Source organism: Protomyctophum parallelum (assembly GCF_964188405.1).
Source record: "Protomyctophum parallelum genome assembly, chromosome: 13".
NCBI lineage: Eukaryota > Metazoa > Chordata > Actinopteri > Myctophiformes > Myctophidae > Protomyctophum > Protomyctophum parallelum.
Window position 1 is genome coordinate 4,107,077 of NC_139708.1, and position 21,475 is coordinate 4,128,551.

At 42.7% G+C, this 21,475-nt stretch overlaps 1 protein-coding gene across 1 annotated transcript in view; it reads left to right on the forward strand.

The window, feature by feature from the left end:
- Positions 1-21,475, forward strand: part of kcnt2b (potassium sodium-activated channel subfamily T member 2b) — a gene marked incomplete at both ends in the record, with an annotated part of 132,604 nt that overhangs the window by 61,146 nt on the left and 49,983 nt on the right. The window contains 8 exons of the mRNA XM_083780847.1: positions 3,186-3,234; positions 4,222-4,281; positions 5,313-5,387; positions 7,205-7,288; positions 8,107-8,201; positions 13,380-13,560; positions 16,119-16,283; positions 19,191-19,327. Coding sequence (XP_083636973.1) covers positions 3,186-3,234; positions 4,222-4,281; positions 5,313-5,387; positions 7,205-7,288; positions 8,107-8,201; positions 13,380-13,560; positions 16,119-16,283; positions 19,191-19,327 — 846 coding nt within the window. The remainder of the gene's footprint in view (positions 1-3,185; positions 3,235-4,221; positions 4,282-5,312; positions 5,388-7,204; positions 7,289-8,106; positions 8,202-13,379; positions 13,561-16,118; positions 16,284-19,190; positions 19,328-21,475) is intronic.

The window sequence follows — 21,475 nt, forward strand, 5'->3', positions numbered from 1 at the left end:
AGTGCACAACATCTCTGTTGGGTGGAAACCTCATAATGTATGTCTATGTCCACAAGATAACAGGTCAAGTCTGGGCAGTCTACCTCGATGTAAGATTGGCAATTTTGTCCAAAATGTAAAAAGGAAAATATATATTCTAAAAATATGTTTAATTAAAAGAAAGTAAACATAGTAATCATTACATGCTTAACCAATTTAGGACCTAGTTTTTCTGAAAAACGTATTCATTCAAAAATTACAAAAGTGTTAGTGTTGCTATGTACAGTACAGGGTACTGTACATAGCAACAAGAACCCCATTTTTTGGGGGGACAAAATAGCCAATTATAAATTGAGGTGCCCAGGTGTGACTTTGTGGGGAGGGGGACGACGACGACAAACAGTTAACCCATTCTGATCGGGCACCCATTTTGGTGTTGGCATCATGTTGTGCTTTAGCTATTGAAAAATAGCAGATCTACAAGCTCATATCGCGCCACCGAGTGGCGCGATACGAGCTTGTAGGTCTGCTATTTTTGAAAAATCAAAGACACTTTTAGAATCTGATCTCAGGTCAGAATGGGTTAAAATATGGAGATAAGAGGTTTGTGCCCGACAGCAACAATATATACAGCAACATTGTTTTTTCAGAAAACTGTTAGGATTTAGAGGACATTCGTATAGTTAACACATCGACTGTCATTTCAGTCCCGCCCATCCCTCCCTGGGAGTATTGAAAAGTGAAGGACGCCCCTGGGACAACCCAGGGCCGTGTGGTTCCATTTTCCTGGAGCCACAACCGCGACAGGCACCAGGCGCACGGGCAGGCCCCCGAGTAATTGGCAGGGAATGAATTAATGGGCCCCAGGTCTTAATGGGTTAAGAGTGATCACAATGGCCTGGAACTAAAGGTCAGGGAGCCGCGCGTCCTAGGGGGACGATAGCTTCGGCAGCACCGGACCAGCTCCAGACTATTGTGTAACACAATCAATGGACGTTGACTTAAACCGATGCTTCACAATGCATGATATTGGACATTACATTTCCACAGCCATTTGTCACAGTGCCACTTGTATGGATTATTTGCCAACATAATACATATGTTGTTGTGCCTGCGTGGCCTAATCAACGGCCTGGACCCGTTTGGACAAAGCATGTTCGTCGCTGTCGCGTGGAAACCTTGCATGACCAAAACATGCCACGTTCGTGAGCTTGTAGATTGGCTATTTTCACTCTTGTAGCCTATTAGGAAGTTTACGGGAGGAAAAATGTTGAAATATGGAGATGTGAGGATAGATGGATAGAGAGAGAAAGAAAGGAGAATGGGGTGGAGCATTAAGCGGGTGTTAGGGGGTCCTGGGGTTGTGTCATAGGCGTGCTCAGGGACCCAATGATCTAATTGGAGGCTGGTGACACTGGCTAAGCTCTGGCTCCAAATGAATAAGGGCCATGACAGAGTGAGCTCAGTGAAGAGATCCGCTGCCTCCTGTTCCCACTCCGCCAGACCAGTGTTGCCATGTCTGCTTATAAGCAACGTTGGGCTTCCTTTTTCAGGTAAAGTTGCTTGTAAATATCTGGTACTTCATTAACTTTACCACAATTTACCAATAGCAAAGTACAACATATGCAATCATGAACAACTGAACTCCCTTCAGTGACGTATAACCATGCATAGCCTGCTGAGACTCGAGGACAGAGGGATCTCAGGTGGAGTTGTTGTTGCTGCTGCTCCTGCCAAACAGTAACGGAGGGGGCAGACAGTGTTGTCAACTCTCCAGTAACGGAAGTAGCTACTGGCTCTTCGGAAAGTCTCTAGAAGTCAGGTGGTATATGCGCGCGCAAAGCGCTAGTGTCCCCAGCGACTTTTAGGCGCCCCTAGCAACGAAAATATGGAGCCAGCCCAGAACACCATTTCCTTGCTCTGTGCACATAACCGAGCCGAGGAAGCTAGACGCGCCGAGCACTTTAGTGTTGCCAACTTAGCGGATTTGAGGCGATGAGAGAGGGAAAATGAAGAAAAAGGAGGGTTTTATCTCTGGCGACTGTCAACACGATTTGTCCCCAATTCACCAGAAAAAGTAGCTCGATTTCTCTCCAGAAGCTTTTCACTAATTCAGTCGCTAGGCGGGTCTGGAAAGAAGCTAAATATGGCGACTAATCCGCTAAGTTGGCAACACTAGGCCACTAATGAGTTGTGAGTGAGGACAGGAGTGATTGGCAATGAGTGAGAGCAGGTGATGGAAGGGTAAACAAAAAAACCTGCACGATGTGCGCTTGTAGATCTGCTATCTTCAAATGGCCTAGTCACTTATTTTGGGCTCGTTTTCATAGAACTTGCTTATTTCTTTCACACATTCTGGCAACAACACTGAGCCAGACTCCTAGGAGCGAATCACAGGCAGCCAAGCAGTAACGATAAGCCCTGGGGTGCCTCGGGCTGCATAGGGGGGGGGGAATAAAAGAAAGAAAATGAAAAGTCCTTTCTCTCTCACCACAATGCTGTAATTTACATTTGACTGTCACTGTGCGAGTGTTGCTCTTCTCTCCAGCTGCAGCAGCTACGCTTCCTTGGCTGTAAACAGTGCAATTAACCCGTCAAGACCCAAGGCCGATTCTACAAAATGTCTTCTGAAAAAGAAAAAAAAAATGTTTCCATGATGTCAAGGACCCCCAGAATCCTTTTCATGTCAAGGACCCCCAAATTAATCGTGTATTTGGCCGCCAACCCCCATCTCAATAGATTTTGTTCCAGGGACGGCCCGAGAAGCAAAGATTTTATTTAAAAACAGCAGATCTACAAGCTCATAGCTCATGAAGTGATGCGCTGCGAGCTTGCATATCTGCCATCTTTGAATAGCCAAAGTGTTACAAAATAAAGGTAAAACAGTAAATGACACCGACGCTCTCCCGGTTTGAAGGAGTTAAACGTAATGCCTGAACATGAGTTGTGATTATGGCGTACCATAGTGCATCTCTGTGATGTGGCGGAGGGAACAGGGGCAAAATATATCTTCTTTATTGGTCCCCCGTGTGACATATAGTAGGCCTATATGCCTCTCAATATCACTAAGTCTTCTCTCCCTCGATGTTCTCTCTGTCTCTCTGCCTTTCCCTTTGTTCTTTCTTATGTCCCATCACCTCTCTCTCTCTCTCTGTGTGTGTGTTTCTTATGTCCCATCACCTCTCTCTCTGTGTGTGTGTTTGCAGGAAACTGATCATCTGGGTGGATAGGCCTCTGCCCCTCTGGGCACTGCAGGTCAGACACTGTGAACCAGCAGCACATGCTTGTGTAAACATGCCTGCAGTCTGTTTGCTTACACACATTACACACATTTTCAAAACACACACACACACACACACACACACACACACACACACACACACACACACACACACACACACACACACACACACACACACACACACACACACACACACACACACACACAAGCACACAGCATTATTCAATGTGTTATGTATGATAGCTAGGTGCTGTACAAATAAAGTTATTATTGTTATTGCTGATATGATATAGACCTACAGCAGTACACTGACCGCATTGCTTATTGTTTTGTAGTTGCGAACGCAGTGAGCCACTTACTATGACAGCAGGGGCTGAGTGTCTGTGTGTGTGTGTGTGTCACGCTGTGTGGTGTCACGCTGTTACACCACCGGCCCGCCACCAGAGGGCGCAGCTGTGGCACGCACGCACGCACGCACACACACACACACACACACACACACAGGGCGCAGCTGTAGCACACACACACACAACCACACACACACGAGCTGCGTTCGCTTCACGCGTTTGCGCGTCTTACTTGTATTATATCTTCATGAATTTGTGACACTGTGACATCTATTTGGCTGCGAAGGTTTTGTGCCAGCTAGGGACCCCCAGAAGAGGAGAACTCTGGGGGTCCCCCCAGACACTTTAATAAGAACCAATGACATACCGACGACAGGCATCTCCAGCCTCCCCCACAGTACCTCTGGTTTATTGCCTCACTTAAAGCCATTCCCTGGGATGAGCAATCTTCAAAAAGCACCTACCGGGATCCACCCACACACCCACACACACACACACACAGTCACATGCCTCTGTTTCTACTATACAGCTTTTAACTTCGCTATGGTCGCGCTGTGTCTTCCCCCCCCCCCCCCCCCCCCTCTCTCTCTGTATCTCTTGCTCGTCGTCCCCCCCCCACCCCACGCACACTTGTTCTTCATTCTGTATCTACAGGTGCTTGTGGCTTTCATCAGCTTTTCAGAAACCATGTTGCTGTTGTATCTCAGCTACAAGGTGAGTTAACATTCGCAGCAACTCCTTAATTACCTGATAATAGGTCAGGCTACCTTAACCCATTCTGACCTGAGATCAGATTCATACGAGGTTTCCACTGGACACACACTGGTCTGATGAACCCATTCTGACCTGAGATCAGATTCTAAAAATGTCAGTCGTTCTTCGATTTTTCAAAAATAGCAGACCTACAAGCTCGTATCGCGCCACTCGGTGGCGCGATATGAGCTTGTAGATCTGCTATTTTTCAATAGCTAAAGCACAACATGATGCCAACACCAAAATGGGTGCCCGGCCCTACATGCACTACAAATAGCAGATCAACAGGTTCACAATGTGCCACGATTGGAGAGACACATGTTGTGAGCTTGTAGATCTGCTATTTGTGTCCAATAATGATAAAGCATAGATACTCATAAAACTAACTTAAGTACAGTACTCTTTAAGTAAGTGTCTTTGTTACTGTAGTGTCCACCACTGCTCTCAGGTAGGTACAGTGCTGTAGGTACACCGTTAGGGAACCCCTGCTTGTAGAAGCTTTATTCATCCAGGCTATACTGTAGGCTGGGAGCTCGACATGCAGCATTTCCAGGCTGATTGATGCCTGTGGCTCTGCACAGCAACCTGTCCACCCACACCGGTCACACTCAGGTCAGTCTGAGAGAGAGAGAGAGAGAGAGAATGAGGACAGCTAGCGACTTAGCCATGTCACCTGTCTCTTAAATAAAGGCAAGGAGCGACTTGCACAATCTTTATCCCCTTATTTCCCTCCCGCTGGCCTGCCACAGTGTAGAAACCAAGCCACTTCTCTGACCACCGGTCAAGATCTGTTATCTGTTATCAAGATCTGTTATCCTTTGTCACCATGACAAAGGAGCAACCCTGACTCCCCCCCCCCATCTGTGTGTGTGTGTGTGTGTGTGTGTGTGTGTGTGTGTGTGTGTGTGTGTGTGTGTGTGTGTGTGTGTGTGTGTGTGTGTGTGTGTGTGTGTGCGTGCGTGCGTGCGTGCATGCGGGACATGTGTTTCCAGGGTAACGTTTGGGAGCAAGTTCTACGCGTTCCCTTCATCCTGGAGATGATCAGTGCTGTGCCCTTCATGATCACTGTGAGTTCACTTCAGTTCAGCACACCGAGTACAGGACTCACTGTCTCATCAGGAGACACACACTACACACACAGTGCACACTATCCCATTCTGACCTGAGATCAGATTCAAAAAATGTCTATTACATCCTGACAGTTATATTATTAACCCATTCTGACCTGAGATCAGATTCTAAAAGTGTCTTCGATTTTTTCAAAAATAGCAGACCTACAAGCTCGTATCGCGCCACTCGGTGGCGCGATATGAGCTTGTAGATCTGCTATTTTTCAATAGCTAAAGCATGACATGATGCCGACACCAAAATGGGTGCCCGGTCAGAATGGGCTACACACTGCACACTACACACTGCACACTACACACTACACACTGCACACTACACACTGCACACAGTGCTTCTCGAACATTATGTCCGTGTCATGGACCCCAAATTATGGAACGGGAGCGCCGCACATCAGTAGTGAGGAGTTGCTGCTGAACACGGGAGATAAACAATGGTCGCATGCAGCTCGTAGGCATGCGCAGTTTTTTTTTTTTTTTTACCAACACAAATTTCAACACAAATAATAGGTCTTCTTCTTCAGGGTGTTATTATATGTCAAGACCTATTATCGTGTTGAAAGTTGAAAATAATTGGTAAAATAATAATTTAAAGGTATATTCAGTGATTTCACTCAAAAAACCTTAGGTTTCGTTTTTGGCTGTGGAACCCAGCCTTTCGTCCAATCAGGATAGAGAGTCAAAAACGAAACCTAAGGTTTTTTGACCCCCAGGGGTTAACTGGGGACAGGGAGGAACTCCTTATATGGCCAGCACACCCTATAGTAGGGAGGATTATCACAACAAAACAAAAAAATAAGTGATATTTGAATTAAGTGAAATCACTGAATATACCTTTAAGAAAAGTTATTGCATGTAACCTCTTTTTAATAATAATTTAAAAAAAAATACCCCAGAATTGAATTATATTTGGCCCCTGTGGTGCTGACTTTTAAAGTTGTGCAGCGTGTAGTAGGGGGGTGGGGCCATTACTGGTCAGCATCCTACTGTGTAAGTGTGTATTTATCCTGGTCATTAACCAATAACCACCCACCCTCACACTCTGCAGTTGCATATAAACAATGAAGGGGTTAATTACTACTGGGTATCAGAAAGACTTCTTTAAAGTAGTGGAGAAATGGAATCCAATTCACCCACAAACACAATTAGACTGTGTTGCAGTGTTTACAACCAGCCTCAAGCTTTGGCTAAATTCAGCACAAAATGTCTCACCCTCAATGGTTGCCTTCCTTGTATTGGTAAATGGTAAATGGTGCATTTATATAGCGCCTTTATCCAAGGCGCTTTACAGAGATTGTGCATTACATTCACCCATTCACACACACATTCATACACCGATGGCAGCGGAAACCATGCAAGGCACCAACTAGCACATCGGGAGCAATTAGGGGTTCAGTGTCTTGCTCAAGGACACTTCGACAGTAACTCTGGGGGAGCCCGGGTTCGAACTGGCATCCTTACGGTTACCATCCAGGCACTCTACCCCTGAGCCACCGCTGCCTGTATTGTTTTTATTATATATTTGTCATATAGATTATTTATGCTCACATTTATTTGATGTGTTGTGATTGTTTTATATTGTCTGCCTACCCAAGGAAAATCAATTAGCCACTATGGCTACCTCTGGTGCAATAACCTTTTTATTGTGCGCTGTCACTGTAATAATAAAACAATAAGATGAAAATGAAACTAAATAAACTAATGACTAGAGACACACAACCCTAACAACAACCACGCTTTCCTTCTACTCTTGTTTTCAGGTGATTTTGCCCTCCCTCAGAAATATCTTCATCCCTGTATTTCTCAACTGCTGGCTGGCCAAACATGCCTTGGAGAACATGATAGTGAGTGAGCCACCATTTCATTCCAAACATGCCTTGGAGAACATGATAGTGAGTGAGCCACCATTTCCAACAGATATTTCCATTTCTTCCCCTTTCATTGTATGGCCTTTGTTTGTTTGGCGTTTTTCCGCTGGGGCATCCAGGTGTCTCTCTGTGTCACATCAATGTTGAATGTCTCTTCAGTCACTGTGTTCTCTCTGCCATATAACAATTTAAACTCCAATATATTTCATTGACAGGCGGTGGGGGGGGAGGGGTCCCCCCAGGGGACTACTGATTGATTGATTGAATTGTTGATCTACGTATCCGCTTGTAAAATGTGAAAACGCAGTAAAAAGGATAAACAGCGAAAAGCTTGAAAGCTGATTTCCATTGTGGTCCTTTCCAATAGGCATACTACAATATCGCTGTTGTCGCGCAGAAACCCCTCTCCATATTTTAACTTGGTGTTTTTTCCGTAAATTAACGTGCCTACTTGATCACACTGCACGACTACAACGTCACACAAAAGTATCAAAAGTAGCAGATCTGCTGCTTTTGCTAATTTATAATTTGAATCCTGAAAAGTAACATTCTTGGACTAACAGTACTATCAAATCGCTTCCTAGAGCCAAACTGCATTAGATCATCTATTTTTGCGGAATGTTCGCCTCAGAATAGAGATGCTAAGGTTCATGTGGTTAACTCGGCCAAAAACATATCAATTTCGGGGTCCTTGACATGAGAACATTTGAGGACCACTGTCTTACTGTATACTTCTTTTAAGAATACAACATATTTTTGTCCCTCCCCCCCCTCTCTCTCTCTATCTGTAAAAGAATGACTTTCACAGAGCGATCCAGAGGACCCATTCAGCCATGTTCAATCAAGTGGTGATTCTCATCAGCACACTGGTCTGCCTCATGTTCACATGGTAGGTAGAGAAGCTCTTGTTCAAAATGGTAGAAAAGCTCACCACCACTGTGGATGAGAGAGCGCTGTACTTTACATAGATGGGAAGGCAAAATGGTGCATGAGTTATTGTTACCGTTGGTAGAGAGAGGGGGGAAATCAGAGCTGGAGAGATGGAATGAGAGATATAATGCTTTAACAAGAGCCGATCTACAAGCTTACTTAATGCGGGACGCATACAGAATCAGGCTTGAAGCCACAAGTGGATGCAGAGAGAAAAGAACAGATTATTTACAGACCTGCGGTGCATTTATACTGTACACTACAGCATGGTGGGAATGGTGAATAATGAACCATACTTTAATACACCACAGGAAACCCCACACACCATGTTTACATTGCAGAGACTGAGGCTGCGCACACCAGATATTCTATAGTGTGCAAGACAAGGAAAGGACAATAATTTCGGGCATGTTATTCATTACTGCGTCAAATAAAACATAAAATAAAGACTGTTCACGAGTCGAGTCTTGAGTCTTTGAGGGGCGAGTCTGAGGCCTCTTTTAGACGGGGACCATCTCCATATAACACGTCAAAGTCCCGTTGCGTTCTCATTTTTTCTTACCCTTTACACGAGAACGCACAAGTTATGATATAATGTGCTATTATGCTATACTGTCGCTAGGTGGCGATAACGGGCTGCCAAATAGACAGGTCACCCACGTACAAGAAGAAGACGCAAGCGGCGCAACACTGCTCTGGGCGCGCCACGGGATGATATATATTTATTAAATAAACGTTGCTGCCGCGGCTGCCGTCTATCACAACTTCACAAGGCTTTTTATTTACATCATGGTTTTACATTCAACATCGCTGATGAGCAGCACTTTGTAGGCGAGGAGGGAGGCTTGTTCAGGAACTCCATTATATCATAATGATATTGCTCTGCATCAATGTAATAAACATAGGCTATGCGCTGCCGCTGTGAGCCAATTAACGTGAGCCATGATGTCATAAGTTTTGCGGATTCACCGTTTTGCCTGTTTATATGGAGACCATAGGAAACGGTGTTCTCAAAGATTTGCACTCTGGGAGGCGTTTTCACTTCGATGCGTTTTCACCTCCTGAGAACACCGTTCTCGTCTAAATGACAGCGCTAAACGGTACTTTATTTTGCCGTTTTTTATGAACACCATCCTCGTGTAAATAGCACCTAAGTCGAGTCTCAAGTCTCATGTGGTGACTCGTCTCAAAATCAGAATCAGAATCAACTTAATTGTCACATCACAGGTTTACAAGTGTAAATCAGTGGATGAAATTTGTTTTTGTGCAAGCTCCATTGTTTTTTGTGTATGCCGTACACGATCGTACAGTGTATGGCCAGCTTTGTGAAAAGCTGTTTTATAGTCTGCCAGCCTTGTTTTCACATCAACCCGGAGCCCGGTGCCAAACAATCACTTGGCTGTTGGCAAAAGAAAATTGTAGCAGTTTTCCTGCTACATGCCACCTGGTGGCTTTTGCTCCTGTGACAGCAACACAGGTAGACACATAAAAAATACGGAGATAAGAGATACTATATTACAGTATCTCTTATCTCCGTATTCTTTTACATTTCATCCGTAAATGAATGCTCTACACAGCCTACTTTGTCGTGCTATGTCACAAAAAAAAGCCAATCGACAAGATCTTGTAGATCTATTTTCGCAATTTTGTAATTGCAATCCTGAATTTTTTGCTAGTTTTTCATTGGAATCCTGAAAAGTATATATATATTTTTTCAAATGCGTTTAGTTACACATATGTTGACTTTATGAAATTTAATATAAATATATTGGACATAAAACACAAACTACAATTTTAATGCATTAAGCTACTAATAGACTGATGTAATTAAAAACGGGTCATGTTTGCATGTTTGGAATTGTAATAGCTGAAATCAATAATACTATCTATTACTATCTACTATCTATAATCTATACCCGTTCAGGGATATGACATGCTCTTGTGATTGGCTAGGCCTTCTGGTTCCTTTTGCCAACTCTTAACTTGGAAAGGCTGTTTTCAGCATTGGTGCACCTGATTTTTGGAATCTCTTGCAACAAGAACTTAAACTTAACATGCTAGCATCACTTGGCCATTTTAGGAACTTACTGTGTACCTGTTTTAACTGGTTGCTGTCAACATGTGGCTGTTAACAGATTATTGTTAATTTATTGTTTTTCTTTATTGGTTCGTTTATATGCATGTCATCTCGGCATCATTGTAAATGAGTGTCTCCCTCAATAATCTCTCAGAGAATTTAAATAAAGGTTGAATGAATGTTATGTGGCCTCTGGGCCGGAGGAAAAGCCATGGATATAGGGTCACCAAAATCAGTAGGGTTCATTCTGCAATCAGATTAGGAGATATGAGTTGACATTTTGGCTTGTAGAGTGGCACTAGAGGAAAGGTCATTGATGCATTGTGCACATCACATGCACAACAAACGTGACTAAATCAGCCTGATGGGGGCGCTATAAATTACAGTAAAATATGGATATTTGAGGAGTATTGCCTCTATCTATCTATCTATCTATATATCTGTAACCAAGTGTAGCAAAGGATTTACTTTTATAGTTATGACTACGCCACCTTGAGATAGTTCAAGGAATTACATGAATAGACCAGTAAACTGGGTTCCCCAACAAATGCAAGTTATTTATAAGGACTTGAGACAAAGTTCCAAAACACAGGAATTTATTAAATTTTAAGAACAGTATGGAATAACAAATATTTATTAGACCAATGTCCAATTTCATAATCATATATGCAGTAAAATGCGAACAATATCTTAAAAAACTAAGAACAAAACTAAACACACGCACTGAACCACACAGCATGCAGGAAAACAACAAGAGGAAATGGCTCCATTAAATAAAACCAAACACTAAAATCAGTCTAAACAAACAAAAAACAAAACAGCAGTGGTGACATCTATAAGGAAGTGAAAACAAAACATTTAGTACACTATAAAGTTAAACAAATAAATCATTGCAACAATTTGATATGATGTATATACCTATTTGAGTCTGTGTTCATTCACATCGGCCCCTCTGGCACATGAGCTCATCGCTTCCAGGCACATGAACTCACACTGGGTAGGGTATAGTATAGTAACAAATAATTAAATTACTTATTTAGAAAACACTTATTTAGTACAATCTAAATAACATCTATCCATCATGTTACTCACCAAGGCTGGGACAGATTAAACACAATTAAGACATGATCTCAGGACTCACAGCCAACACCAAGAAACCTGTGTTTGATAGACTGCAGGGCCTTTAAATAGAAACCTGTGTTTGATAGACTGCAGGGCCTTTAAATAGAAACCTGTGTTTGATAGACTGCAGGGCCTTTAAATAGAAACCTGTGTTTGATAGACTGCAGGGCCTTTAAATAGAAACCTGTGTTTGATAGACTGCAGGGCCTTTAAATAGTCAACACTGATTGACAAGGAAGTGGCAGGGCAGCCAGTCTACGGTGGCCCCAAAGGCTCAATTCCAGCCGGCTACATATCGAGAGACATCTATCTATCTATTTATCTATCTATCTATCTATCTATCTATCTATCTATCTATCTATCTATCTATCTATCTATCTATCTATCTATCTATCTATCTATCTATCTATCTATCCTCCAACTCCTTAATTACCTCATAATAGGTCAGGCTACCTTAACCACTTAATGCACTACAAATAGCAGATCAACAGGTTCACAATGTGCCACGATGGGACACATGTTGTGAGCTTGTAGATCTGCTATTTGTGTCCAATAATGATAAAGCATAGATACTCATAAAACTAGATCTATCTATCTATCTATCTATCTATCTATCTATCTATCTATCTATCTATCTATCTATCTATCTATCTATCTATCTATCTATCTATCTATCTATGCCATGAGTCCAATGTTACAAGAAACTTGCAACAGCCCTAAAAACATAATAAAGTCTGTTTGAAAAGATGTTCCTCTTCTTAGAATGAACTGTAATTGTTACAAAATTGTCTCTGAATCATTATAGGATCAAACTTATCAAAACTACATATAACATCTTATTTAGGTTTGAACATATTTACCATTGAACGTCACAGGGAATCAGGGATACTCAAATCATTTAGGTTTGAACATATTTACTAGGGTTGTCCCCGGTCGGATCGGGTGATCGGAAATCGGCTCCGATCACATGATTTTCAAAAGATCGGTGGAGGAGGAAAACGATCGGATTTTTTTATTGTCTAATGTAAATCTCAAAGAAAGATGTATAAGCAAATATATTTGCTTATACATATATAATGTATTATTTAGAATATATTCTATATTCTAAATGCCTGATGCCTGTGAGGAAAGAGTACGTTATGCCTGAGGCAGAGACAGACAGGCAGGCAGGCGGGCGGATGGTGGGCGTGATTGGTTCAGGAGGGTTTCAGCATGAATGGAAAGCTTTCAGAGTGAGATAGTGGTCTGAAATAAGCACAGAGCTGCCTCCAAGGCGGATGATTTATGAGGTGAGACGTGTTCAGTTCACCGTTGTGTGTCTGGTCTGGATGTACTGTATAAGAGCTGCAGATTACTACCCAGTAGGGTCCTCCTAAAGACAGAAGCGTGAATGAAACGCTTTGACCTTTTCGTGACCGCCCGTCTGCTTGTTGACTCATCTTACACCTAAATACTGGGTAAACACCCACACCGGTGTGGTGGTCAAACGCTGCATGATAGTGCACACACATTTGGCTCTCTGTCGTGCACGCACGCGCGCATTAAGCAAGCAATCTCACAAAAGGGCACTCGGAGTCTGCCATCACTATATCAGTTTGCATGCACGCACTGATGCACGAGCACGCACGCATGCACGCCTGCACACACAAACACACAGATAAAGAGATAAAGCACTGCTATCCATCAATATCCTGTTATTCATGGACACTTACATTATCTCTTCTGACCCGAAACTCTTTTTCCTTTCCTTTTACACCTCTGCCTCTCTCATCATCCCTTTCCTCCACGACCTGCATCTTGGCCATATCCTTCTCTCTCATCATCCCTTTCCTCCACCATCTGCATCTTGGCCATATCCTCCTCTCTCATCATCCCTTTCCTCCACCATCTGCATCTTGGCCATATCCCCCGCGTCCCTCTCCCCCCTCCCCCTCTCAGCATCTGTGGTATCCAGCATCTGGAGCGGGCGGGGAACAACCTGACGCTGTTCGACTCGCTCTACTTCTGCGTGGTCACCTTCTCCACGGTGGGCTTCGGAGACGTCACCCCCCAGATCTGGCCCTCGCAGCTGCTGGTGGTCATCATGATCTTTGTGGCTCTCATCGTGCTTCCGATCCAGGTGACGTACTGTACGGTGGGCCGAACGAGACCGTTTATTGGATAGTGTACAGTATGGTGACAGGAAATGGGGAGAGAGATGGGGGGTGACATGTGGCAAAGGTCGTCAGGATCGGGAGTCGACCCCCGCGACACGCCGCCAGGCTGGCTTAGCAGCCTAGGTGCCTGGTCCGCTAATATAGCCGCCCGGACCAGGGGAATGTGTTTTTGTGTTTCAATATTTTTACAGAAAAACAGAAAAAGACATCAACTTATGACACATGGACACAACATACGACACTTTGTTCGTTAAAAGTCTGGCAGCTGCATTCTGCACCAACTGGAGGCGGTGTATTGAAGAGCGACTGAGGGTAGTGAATAATGAGTTACAGTACAATAACAGGACGTAAAAACAAAAACTAAAAGTATATGCAAATCATAAAATACATATGCCGAAGGGGCATAAGATAAGATAAGATAAGATAAGATCTTTATTGTCACTGTATGAGACATACAACGAAATTCTGTTTAGTGCAGCACAACATATAACAGTATCAAGAGAGGACGCAAAGACAACGAAAAAAAACACTGAGGGGGCTAAAACTAAAACTGCATGGCATAAAACTGTTAGTCCGTCATCATAGTCCAGTCCAGTCAAGTCATCTCAATCCATTAATAAATATTAAATATTCTAATGCACTGTTAAAATGATAAGATAAAATAAGGGGACCACACAATCATTAATTAAGGACAGAGAGTATCATAAGTACCTATTTACAGTATGTTTATGTTGAAGCGACTTTGGGTACCTTGAAAAGCGCTATATAAATCATATATATATTATTATTATTATTATTATTACTTCCACTCCGCCATATAAACATGAGAGCCTGGTCTCTGCAAGTTCAACTCCCCAGATCCATTTCCACATCATTATACTACACCATATTTACTCTATAGGAACACCGTTTGCACACCAACATAATTATCCAGTTTAAATGCAATAATTCAAACTAACATTCACTCAGACTCGTTGGTCTGCAGTGCCTGCGTTTCTGTATTTCCAGGAGTCGTGTTAAAAATATGAATAATTGCCTCGTCTGTGTGTACACGTCGTGAAAGAAAGCAGTCCAGTGGACGTTTATTCCACATACTGTAATGTGGAGCCCTTGGCAGCAAGCACCCTATTGGCTATTGCCTCCTGTTACGAGCCTTGTCCCATCCAATACATAGTTCTGTGATGAAAAATGAATTAAACGAACGTAAAAACATCCATTTTACGGAGCCAACGAGACAAAGCTGACTCAAAAAGACAAGGTGAACTTTGCATCGCCAACATGCTGCTTGACGCCCACTACCCATCTTTCATCCTTAAATAACCCCTGACATTTAGAAAGCACCCGACCCCTAGTACTCCCCCTTTACCTCACCCCCTTGATGTGCGTGTGCGTGTGTGTGTGTGTGTTTGGCCAGTCCTGAGTCTTCACAGAAGAGCTGGAGATCACATCAGCATTCAAAGCAACTGTCTTAGATCTCTACTTCAATTAATCTGTTTTCTATGGCTATGACTAGTGTGTCCTCTATCGCTCCAGTAGTCCACAATTCATTTCCCCTCATTTCCCTCAATTTCCACAAAATGTCTCCATCGGACGTCTTTGCGAACACCTGCTCCTGCTCAATTTGGACAACCCACCTTCTTGATTTGAATCTGAAACTGCTGTTAATTCTGCCGATATGCCTTCCCCTTTTTTGCTATCCAAACACCTTCTGAATGCCTCCCATCTGTGGCATACATTAGCACTTGTCTTAATGCCCCCCAAAACGCTCTTCCTATGAGACTGAAACACTACATTTGCCAAGTTCAGTTCAAGCTTTATAGTTTAGGGACAGTAAGTAAGTCGGTTGAAGCTGTAAGCTGTGGTTACTGGTTGTTGTGTGAAATAGACCCACAAAGGTAGGAGGGAGGGAAGCAAGCCAAGGTTGTATTTATAAATAAATAGTTAGGTACCAGTGTGTGAGGCTATACGTGATGCCAATGAAGACAACTCTGACATAGATATCTGGTGAGTGAGAAACTTGCAGCCTGTAGCCTACCACACAGCATTGTGGTACACCGTTCATATCTAACCCGTTGCAAGCATTTGGCAGAGTGGAATGCATTTAACCCATTCTGAACGGGCACCCATTTTGGTGTCAGCATCATGTCGTGCTTTAGCTATTTAAAAATAGCAGATCTACAAGCTCATATCGCGCCACCGAGTGGCGCGATATGAGCTTGTAGGTCTGCTATTTTTGAAAAATCGAAGAGCGACTGACATTTTTAGAATCTGATCTCAGGTCAGAATGGGTTCATCAGACCAGTGTGTGTCCGGCGGAAACCTCGTATGAATCTGATCTCAGGTCAGAATTTGTTAAAACTAGATCACCAGAGAGTTCTGTAAGGGAAGAAAAGTTGGTCTCCCAACCCGTTTTCTTTTTTCTTGGCAACAAAGAAGAGTATTGCTCACATTGCTAGTATTTTGTTACTTTTACTCACGTAAGTGCTTCTTTCTTTCTCTCATCTGTAATATCTGAGTTCAGTTCGAGCAGCTGGCCTTCCTGTGGATGGAGCGTCAGAAGTCTGGGGGGAACTACAGCCGCTACCGCGCCCAGACGGAGAAGCACGTGGTGCTGTGCGTCAGCTGCCTGAAGATAGACCTCCTCATGGACTTCCTCAATGAGTTCTTTGCTCACCCCCGTTTGCAGGTCTCTTCAACCACTACTCCACCAGCAGAGATGGGCAAAATACAAATACTGGGTCAAAAAATGTATCTAAATACAAAATACAAAATACATCTTCCATCCCAGCGAAATACAAATTACAAAATACAAAAAAAGTATTTCAAATACGTATTTCAAATACATGTATTTCAAATACTGCCCATCTCTGATGGGCAAAATACATTGAAAATGTATTTTGATACAAAATACAAATACTGGGTCAAAAAAATGTATCTAAATACAAAATACATCTCATTTCTTCCATCCCAGTGATATACAAATTACAAAATACAAAAAAAGTATTTCAAATACGTATTTCAAATACATGTATTTCAAATACTGCCCATCTCTGATGGGCAAAATACATTGAAAATGTATTTTGATACAAAATACAAATACTGGGTCAAAAAAATGTATCTAAATACAAAATACATCTCATTTCTTCCATCCCAGTGATATACAAATTACAAAATACAAAAAAAGTATTTCAAATACGTATTTCAAATACATGTATTTCAAATACTGCCCATCTCTGATGGGCAAAATACATTGAAAATGTATTTTGATACAAAATACAAATACTGGGTCAAAAAAATGTATCTAAATACAAAATACATCTCATTTCTTCCATCCCAGTGAAATACAAATTACAAAATACAAAAAAGTATTTCAAATACGTATTTCAAATACGTATTTCAAATACGTATTTCAAATACATGTATTTCAAATACTGCCCATCTCTGTCCACCAGTCATTCTCAACCTCTTTAGTTTTTAGTGGTTCCCACTAAAAACAAACCAACATACGGTATAAGTGTCTGTACGTATGTGCAGATACAGTGAATCTGCTCATGTCTAAAGTGACAATAAGACTTTTAAGACCTTTTTAATACCAAATTGGCTTTATACAAAAAGGTTGGTGACAGGTGTGTATAGGACAAAAGTGCATTAAAGGGTATCTTTGAAAAACAAAGAAAAAGACACTGTCGGAAACGTGCATTTATTTTTGCTCTTTATTAAATCAACGTTTCAATCTTCATCAGGACCGACAAAACATCCGTCCTGATGAAGGTCTAACGACCTAACGTCGAATAAAGAACAGCATTTTTTGTTTCCGATGTGTATGGGTCCTTTTCTTTGTTTTTCAAAGATGCCCTTTTAATACCAAATTGGCCAAATTGTCAAATATTACGTAAGAAAGAGGCAAACATTGTGAAAATAGCTTGGCTATTTTCACAAAATGTGTCTGTGGAACCGAGTTAAACTAAATGTAATATATATATACAATTCCAAGTTCTTGTCATGGTTGGGGGTCCCCAGTTCAACTTCAAATTATTTTGGGGGGTCGTGGGCTGAACGTTTTGGGAACCGTTGCACAGATCCTCATTTGATACCATTTTTGTTGTAAAAAAACCCAATGTAAAATGTTTCACAAAATAGGGACACAGAATTTATGTGGTTAAAGATGGAGTGCCACCATTTTTTTCCACCCTAAAACATGATCATCAGGTATTATTACAATATAAGGGGGAAGAACTTTTTCCAAAAAGTGTACAGTATTTGTTAAAATCATGCTTTTATGTGGACACGCCCACCAGTTCATTAAGTATGCCTGGTTTGCCTGGTGGGTGGTGATGGGTGGTGATCCACCTGAACTGAAGCCGCACCCACAGCTGTAGTTGTATGATAAAGGGGGAGGGGTTAGGGGAGGGGCTGATAGTGTGATGTCACTATATTACTGTTTACTTCATTGCTCCGTTTGACTGTCAATTTACAATTTACAATTTAGGCATTTAGCAGACGCTCTTAATCCAGAGCGACTTACATTTAAGCAAGAACAAAAGCATGGGAATACATCACATAAAAGCATTTATCAATATCATGAAACATGCGTAAGCTAAGAAAGTAACAGTGGAATATCTATATAATGAAACTATACATACACTATACATATAAACTATGCATATTTACTACTATGCTATACATATGTACTATGGCGTGCTATAACTATATACAATACAATTATAGTGCTGTCTACATAACATGTCAAGGGTTCAGCCTCCAGGAAGAAACCCTAAATACAAAGTCAATACACAATTGCACATAAAAACAACTCCAGTCTGTCTAATTAAGTACTGTCACCTCATAGACACATGAAAAACTGGAAAAATACAATCTTTAAATGTTTTCACAGTAGACAAGAGGGCATGCTTCATGTTGTGTACTTTTGTACTGTGCATGTCTTGTCTCTAATCTGCTGCAGAAGCAAACCAGCTGCGGTCGAAGCGCAGGATTAATTCAGCATTAATGCAGATGATCAAACGCCTGTCTTATTTATGTCACAGCAGATGTATGAGTTTGTTTGTGCATCGACGTGTATGTGTGTGTGTGTGTGTGTGTGTGTGTGTGTGTGTGTGTGTGTGTGTGTGTGTGTGTGTGTGTGTGTGTGTGTCTGTAAATGTGTCTGTTGCCATTTGAAGCATGCCTCTCTCTCTCTCTCATTCAGCTCTCACTGTGAGCAAACAGCAGGCAGGATTTATACTTTTGATGTATGCACAGTAGTTGCACACCAAAGTTGCACACCAAAGAATTGACAAGCCAATATTAATACTCACAACGTCTATCACGATCGGCTTTTAGGTCTGCTGTTAGATCTGATATTTCCTGTTATTATCGGTGAATCAATGACTCAATTGTGTGTGTGTGACTGTGTGTGTGTGTGTGTGTGTGTGTGTGTGTGTGTGTGTGTGTGTGTGTGTGTGTGTGTGTGTGTGTGTGTGTGTGTGTGTGTGTGTGTGTGTGTGTGTGTGTGTGTGTGTGTGTGCGTGTGTGTGTGCGTGTGTGTGTGTGCGTGTGTGTGTGTGTGTGTGTGTGTGCGTGCATGCGTGCGCAGGATTACTATGTCGTGATCCTGTGTCCAGCTGAGATGGACGTCCAGGTGCGCCGGGTTCTCCACGTTCCCCTGTGGGCCCAGAGGGTCATCTACCTGCAGGGCTCTGCCCTCAAGGACCAGGACCTGATGAGGGCCAAGTGAGTCAGTCAGTCTTCCTTAATGTAAACGAAGTCCACACCCACAACACCAGAGGGAGTGCAACAAACCATGTACAACCCAGATTCGGCACAAACAAGGGACTAAATTATTTTCGCTCCTATGCCACCAAAATGTGGAACGCCCTACCAACAGTCATTAAGACATGTGAATCCCTTGACTCCTTCAAAACCGCTCTCAAAGGGCACCTACGGATGGCTGCAATTCGAAACTGGCCTCTGTAAAATCTGAATCCCCCCCACCCCACCCCCCCCCCCCCCCCATTTCCCCTCACTGTATAATGTATATTTTCCCTTTTTTGCTTCCTATATGATGAATTCCTGTTCTGTTCTTTAGCTACATAGAAATGTCTATTTGTATGTCTCTAAATGTTTGTATGTCTCTTAATGTTTTGATGAATTGAACAATGTGGACCCTGTTGTAAACAAGTGTAATGCTTAATTGGGTCGTCCACTCACAGTTAACAGTCTTTGTATTGAGTTTGTGCTTAAAATGTACTGTAAATTCTACAAACTGTTAATACATATTTCAATCAATCAATCAATCCTCCACACACAGTAGAGGACCTGATGAGGGCCAAGTGAGTCAGTCCTCCACACAGTACCATACCACACACACTCCACACACAGTAGAGGACCTGATGAGGGCCAAGTGAGTCAGTCCTCCACAGTACAGGCAGAGATAGGAGGCTCGCCGCCGCCACCTGTCCTCAAACCTTTTCATTTCAAGAAGCCCCAGAGAGTCTGTAACTCCACACCTGGTGGAGAAAGTACTCACATTCTTCAGCTCATGCAATGTAAGGGACCTAGTCATCAATGGGAGTCGCCCCCATGCCGCCTATAGGCGGCATGGGGGCGACTCCCATTGATCAATGGTCAATGTCAATGGGAGCCGCCTAAACGCCGCCTAAGCCAATGGGAGCCGCCAGCCAATCGTGTAGAAGCGACCTAGTCATGATTGGCTGCCTCCTAACCTATGACACGGGCACGGTGGAAGTTTGCAATGCCCAGACCATAGACTGTAAAAAATATGGACAAAGCGTTCCCCGGGTCTAACATGAACGTAAAATGAAGCCTGTAATGATATGCTAATTCCTGATGTAAGTCGCCATCTTTTGGTACCAGCTGGCCATTGGCTGGCTCCGTTTTGTACCAGCTGGTCATTGGCTGCCCAGACAACGAGGCGGGACTTCCCCCCTTCTTCTCCGTTGGTTTTTATTTTGACTCGAGTGGGAGGAGAAGACTCTTGAGTGGGAGGGGAATCCCGATCATAGACTGTAACGGTAGCCACGCCCCTCAGAACATACGCGACTTTATGGTCATTTTTTTAATTAATGGGACCATAATTTTCCAAAAAGAATATTATGACATTAGAAATGAGACTTTAAACTAGTGACTGGAAGAAGAAAGTATTCATGACCATGTTTATTAAGGTAATACAGTCTAGGTGAAGTTGGGCCAAAATACATGGGCCTCTATGGAGCTATGGGGCTTTTTGGGTCCAGTCCAGCGCCACAACAGGCCATTATATGAACTACCGATTTCAAATGAGGCTTCACGAAATATCTGGCTGACTGCCCCCCTGGCCCAGACCCGTGAGACCACACTCTCAACCATAGACATATATAAACACTGCAGCGGAGCGGAGCGCCTGATATAACACCGGCTAATGTTTTGAGCAAACTGGAGAGCAGGAAAGATGCACAACGGAGACAGCGTTTGTTTCACCTGACAAATATGACTATGTAATATTTCTTGTTTTTACGTAAGTAAAATTATCAATACAGCAATGTTGAAACACTCTACACTGCCTACACTACACCTACAACAACTGTAGCCTCAACACACAGAAGTGGCACATAAAAGCTGGAGCTCATCATAATCTCGGCACGTCGGCCCCTTAGAGTATATATGAGTAGAGACGGCACCCGAGTTCTCCTCCCATCCACGTGCATTAAGTTGCTCAAAAGAGCATGAGGCGACTCGTTCCGGGAGGAACAGAGTGCATTCTGGGATGGATTGGACCCAAACACATGAACGCGCTGGCTGTTGACTATCATTGCACGCGTTCACGTGCGTTCACGTTTGAAACAGTGTTCACGTGTCATTTTTTTTTCTGTTGTTTGTTTC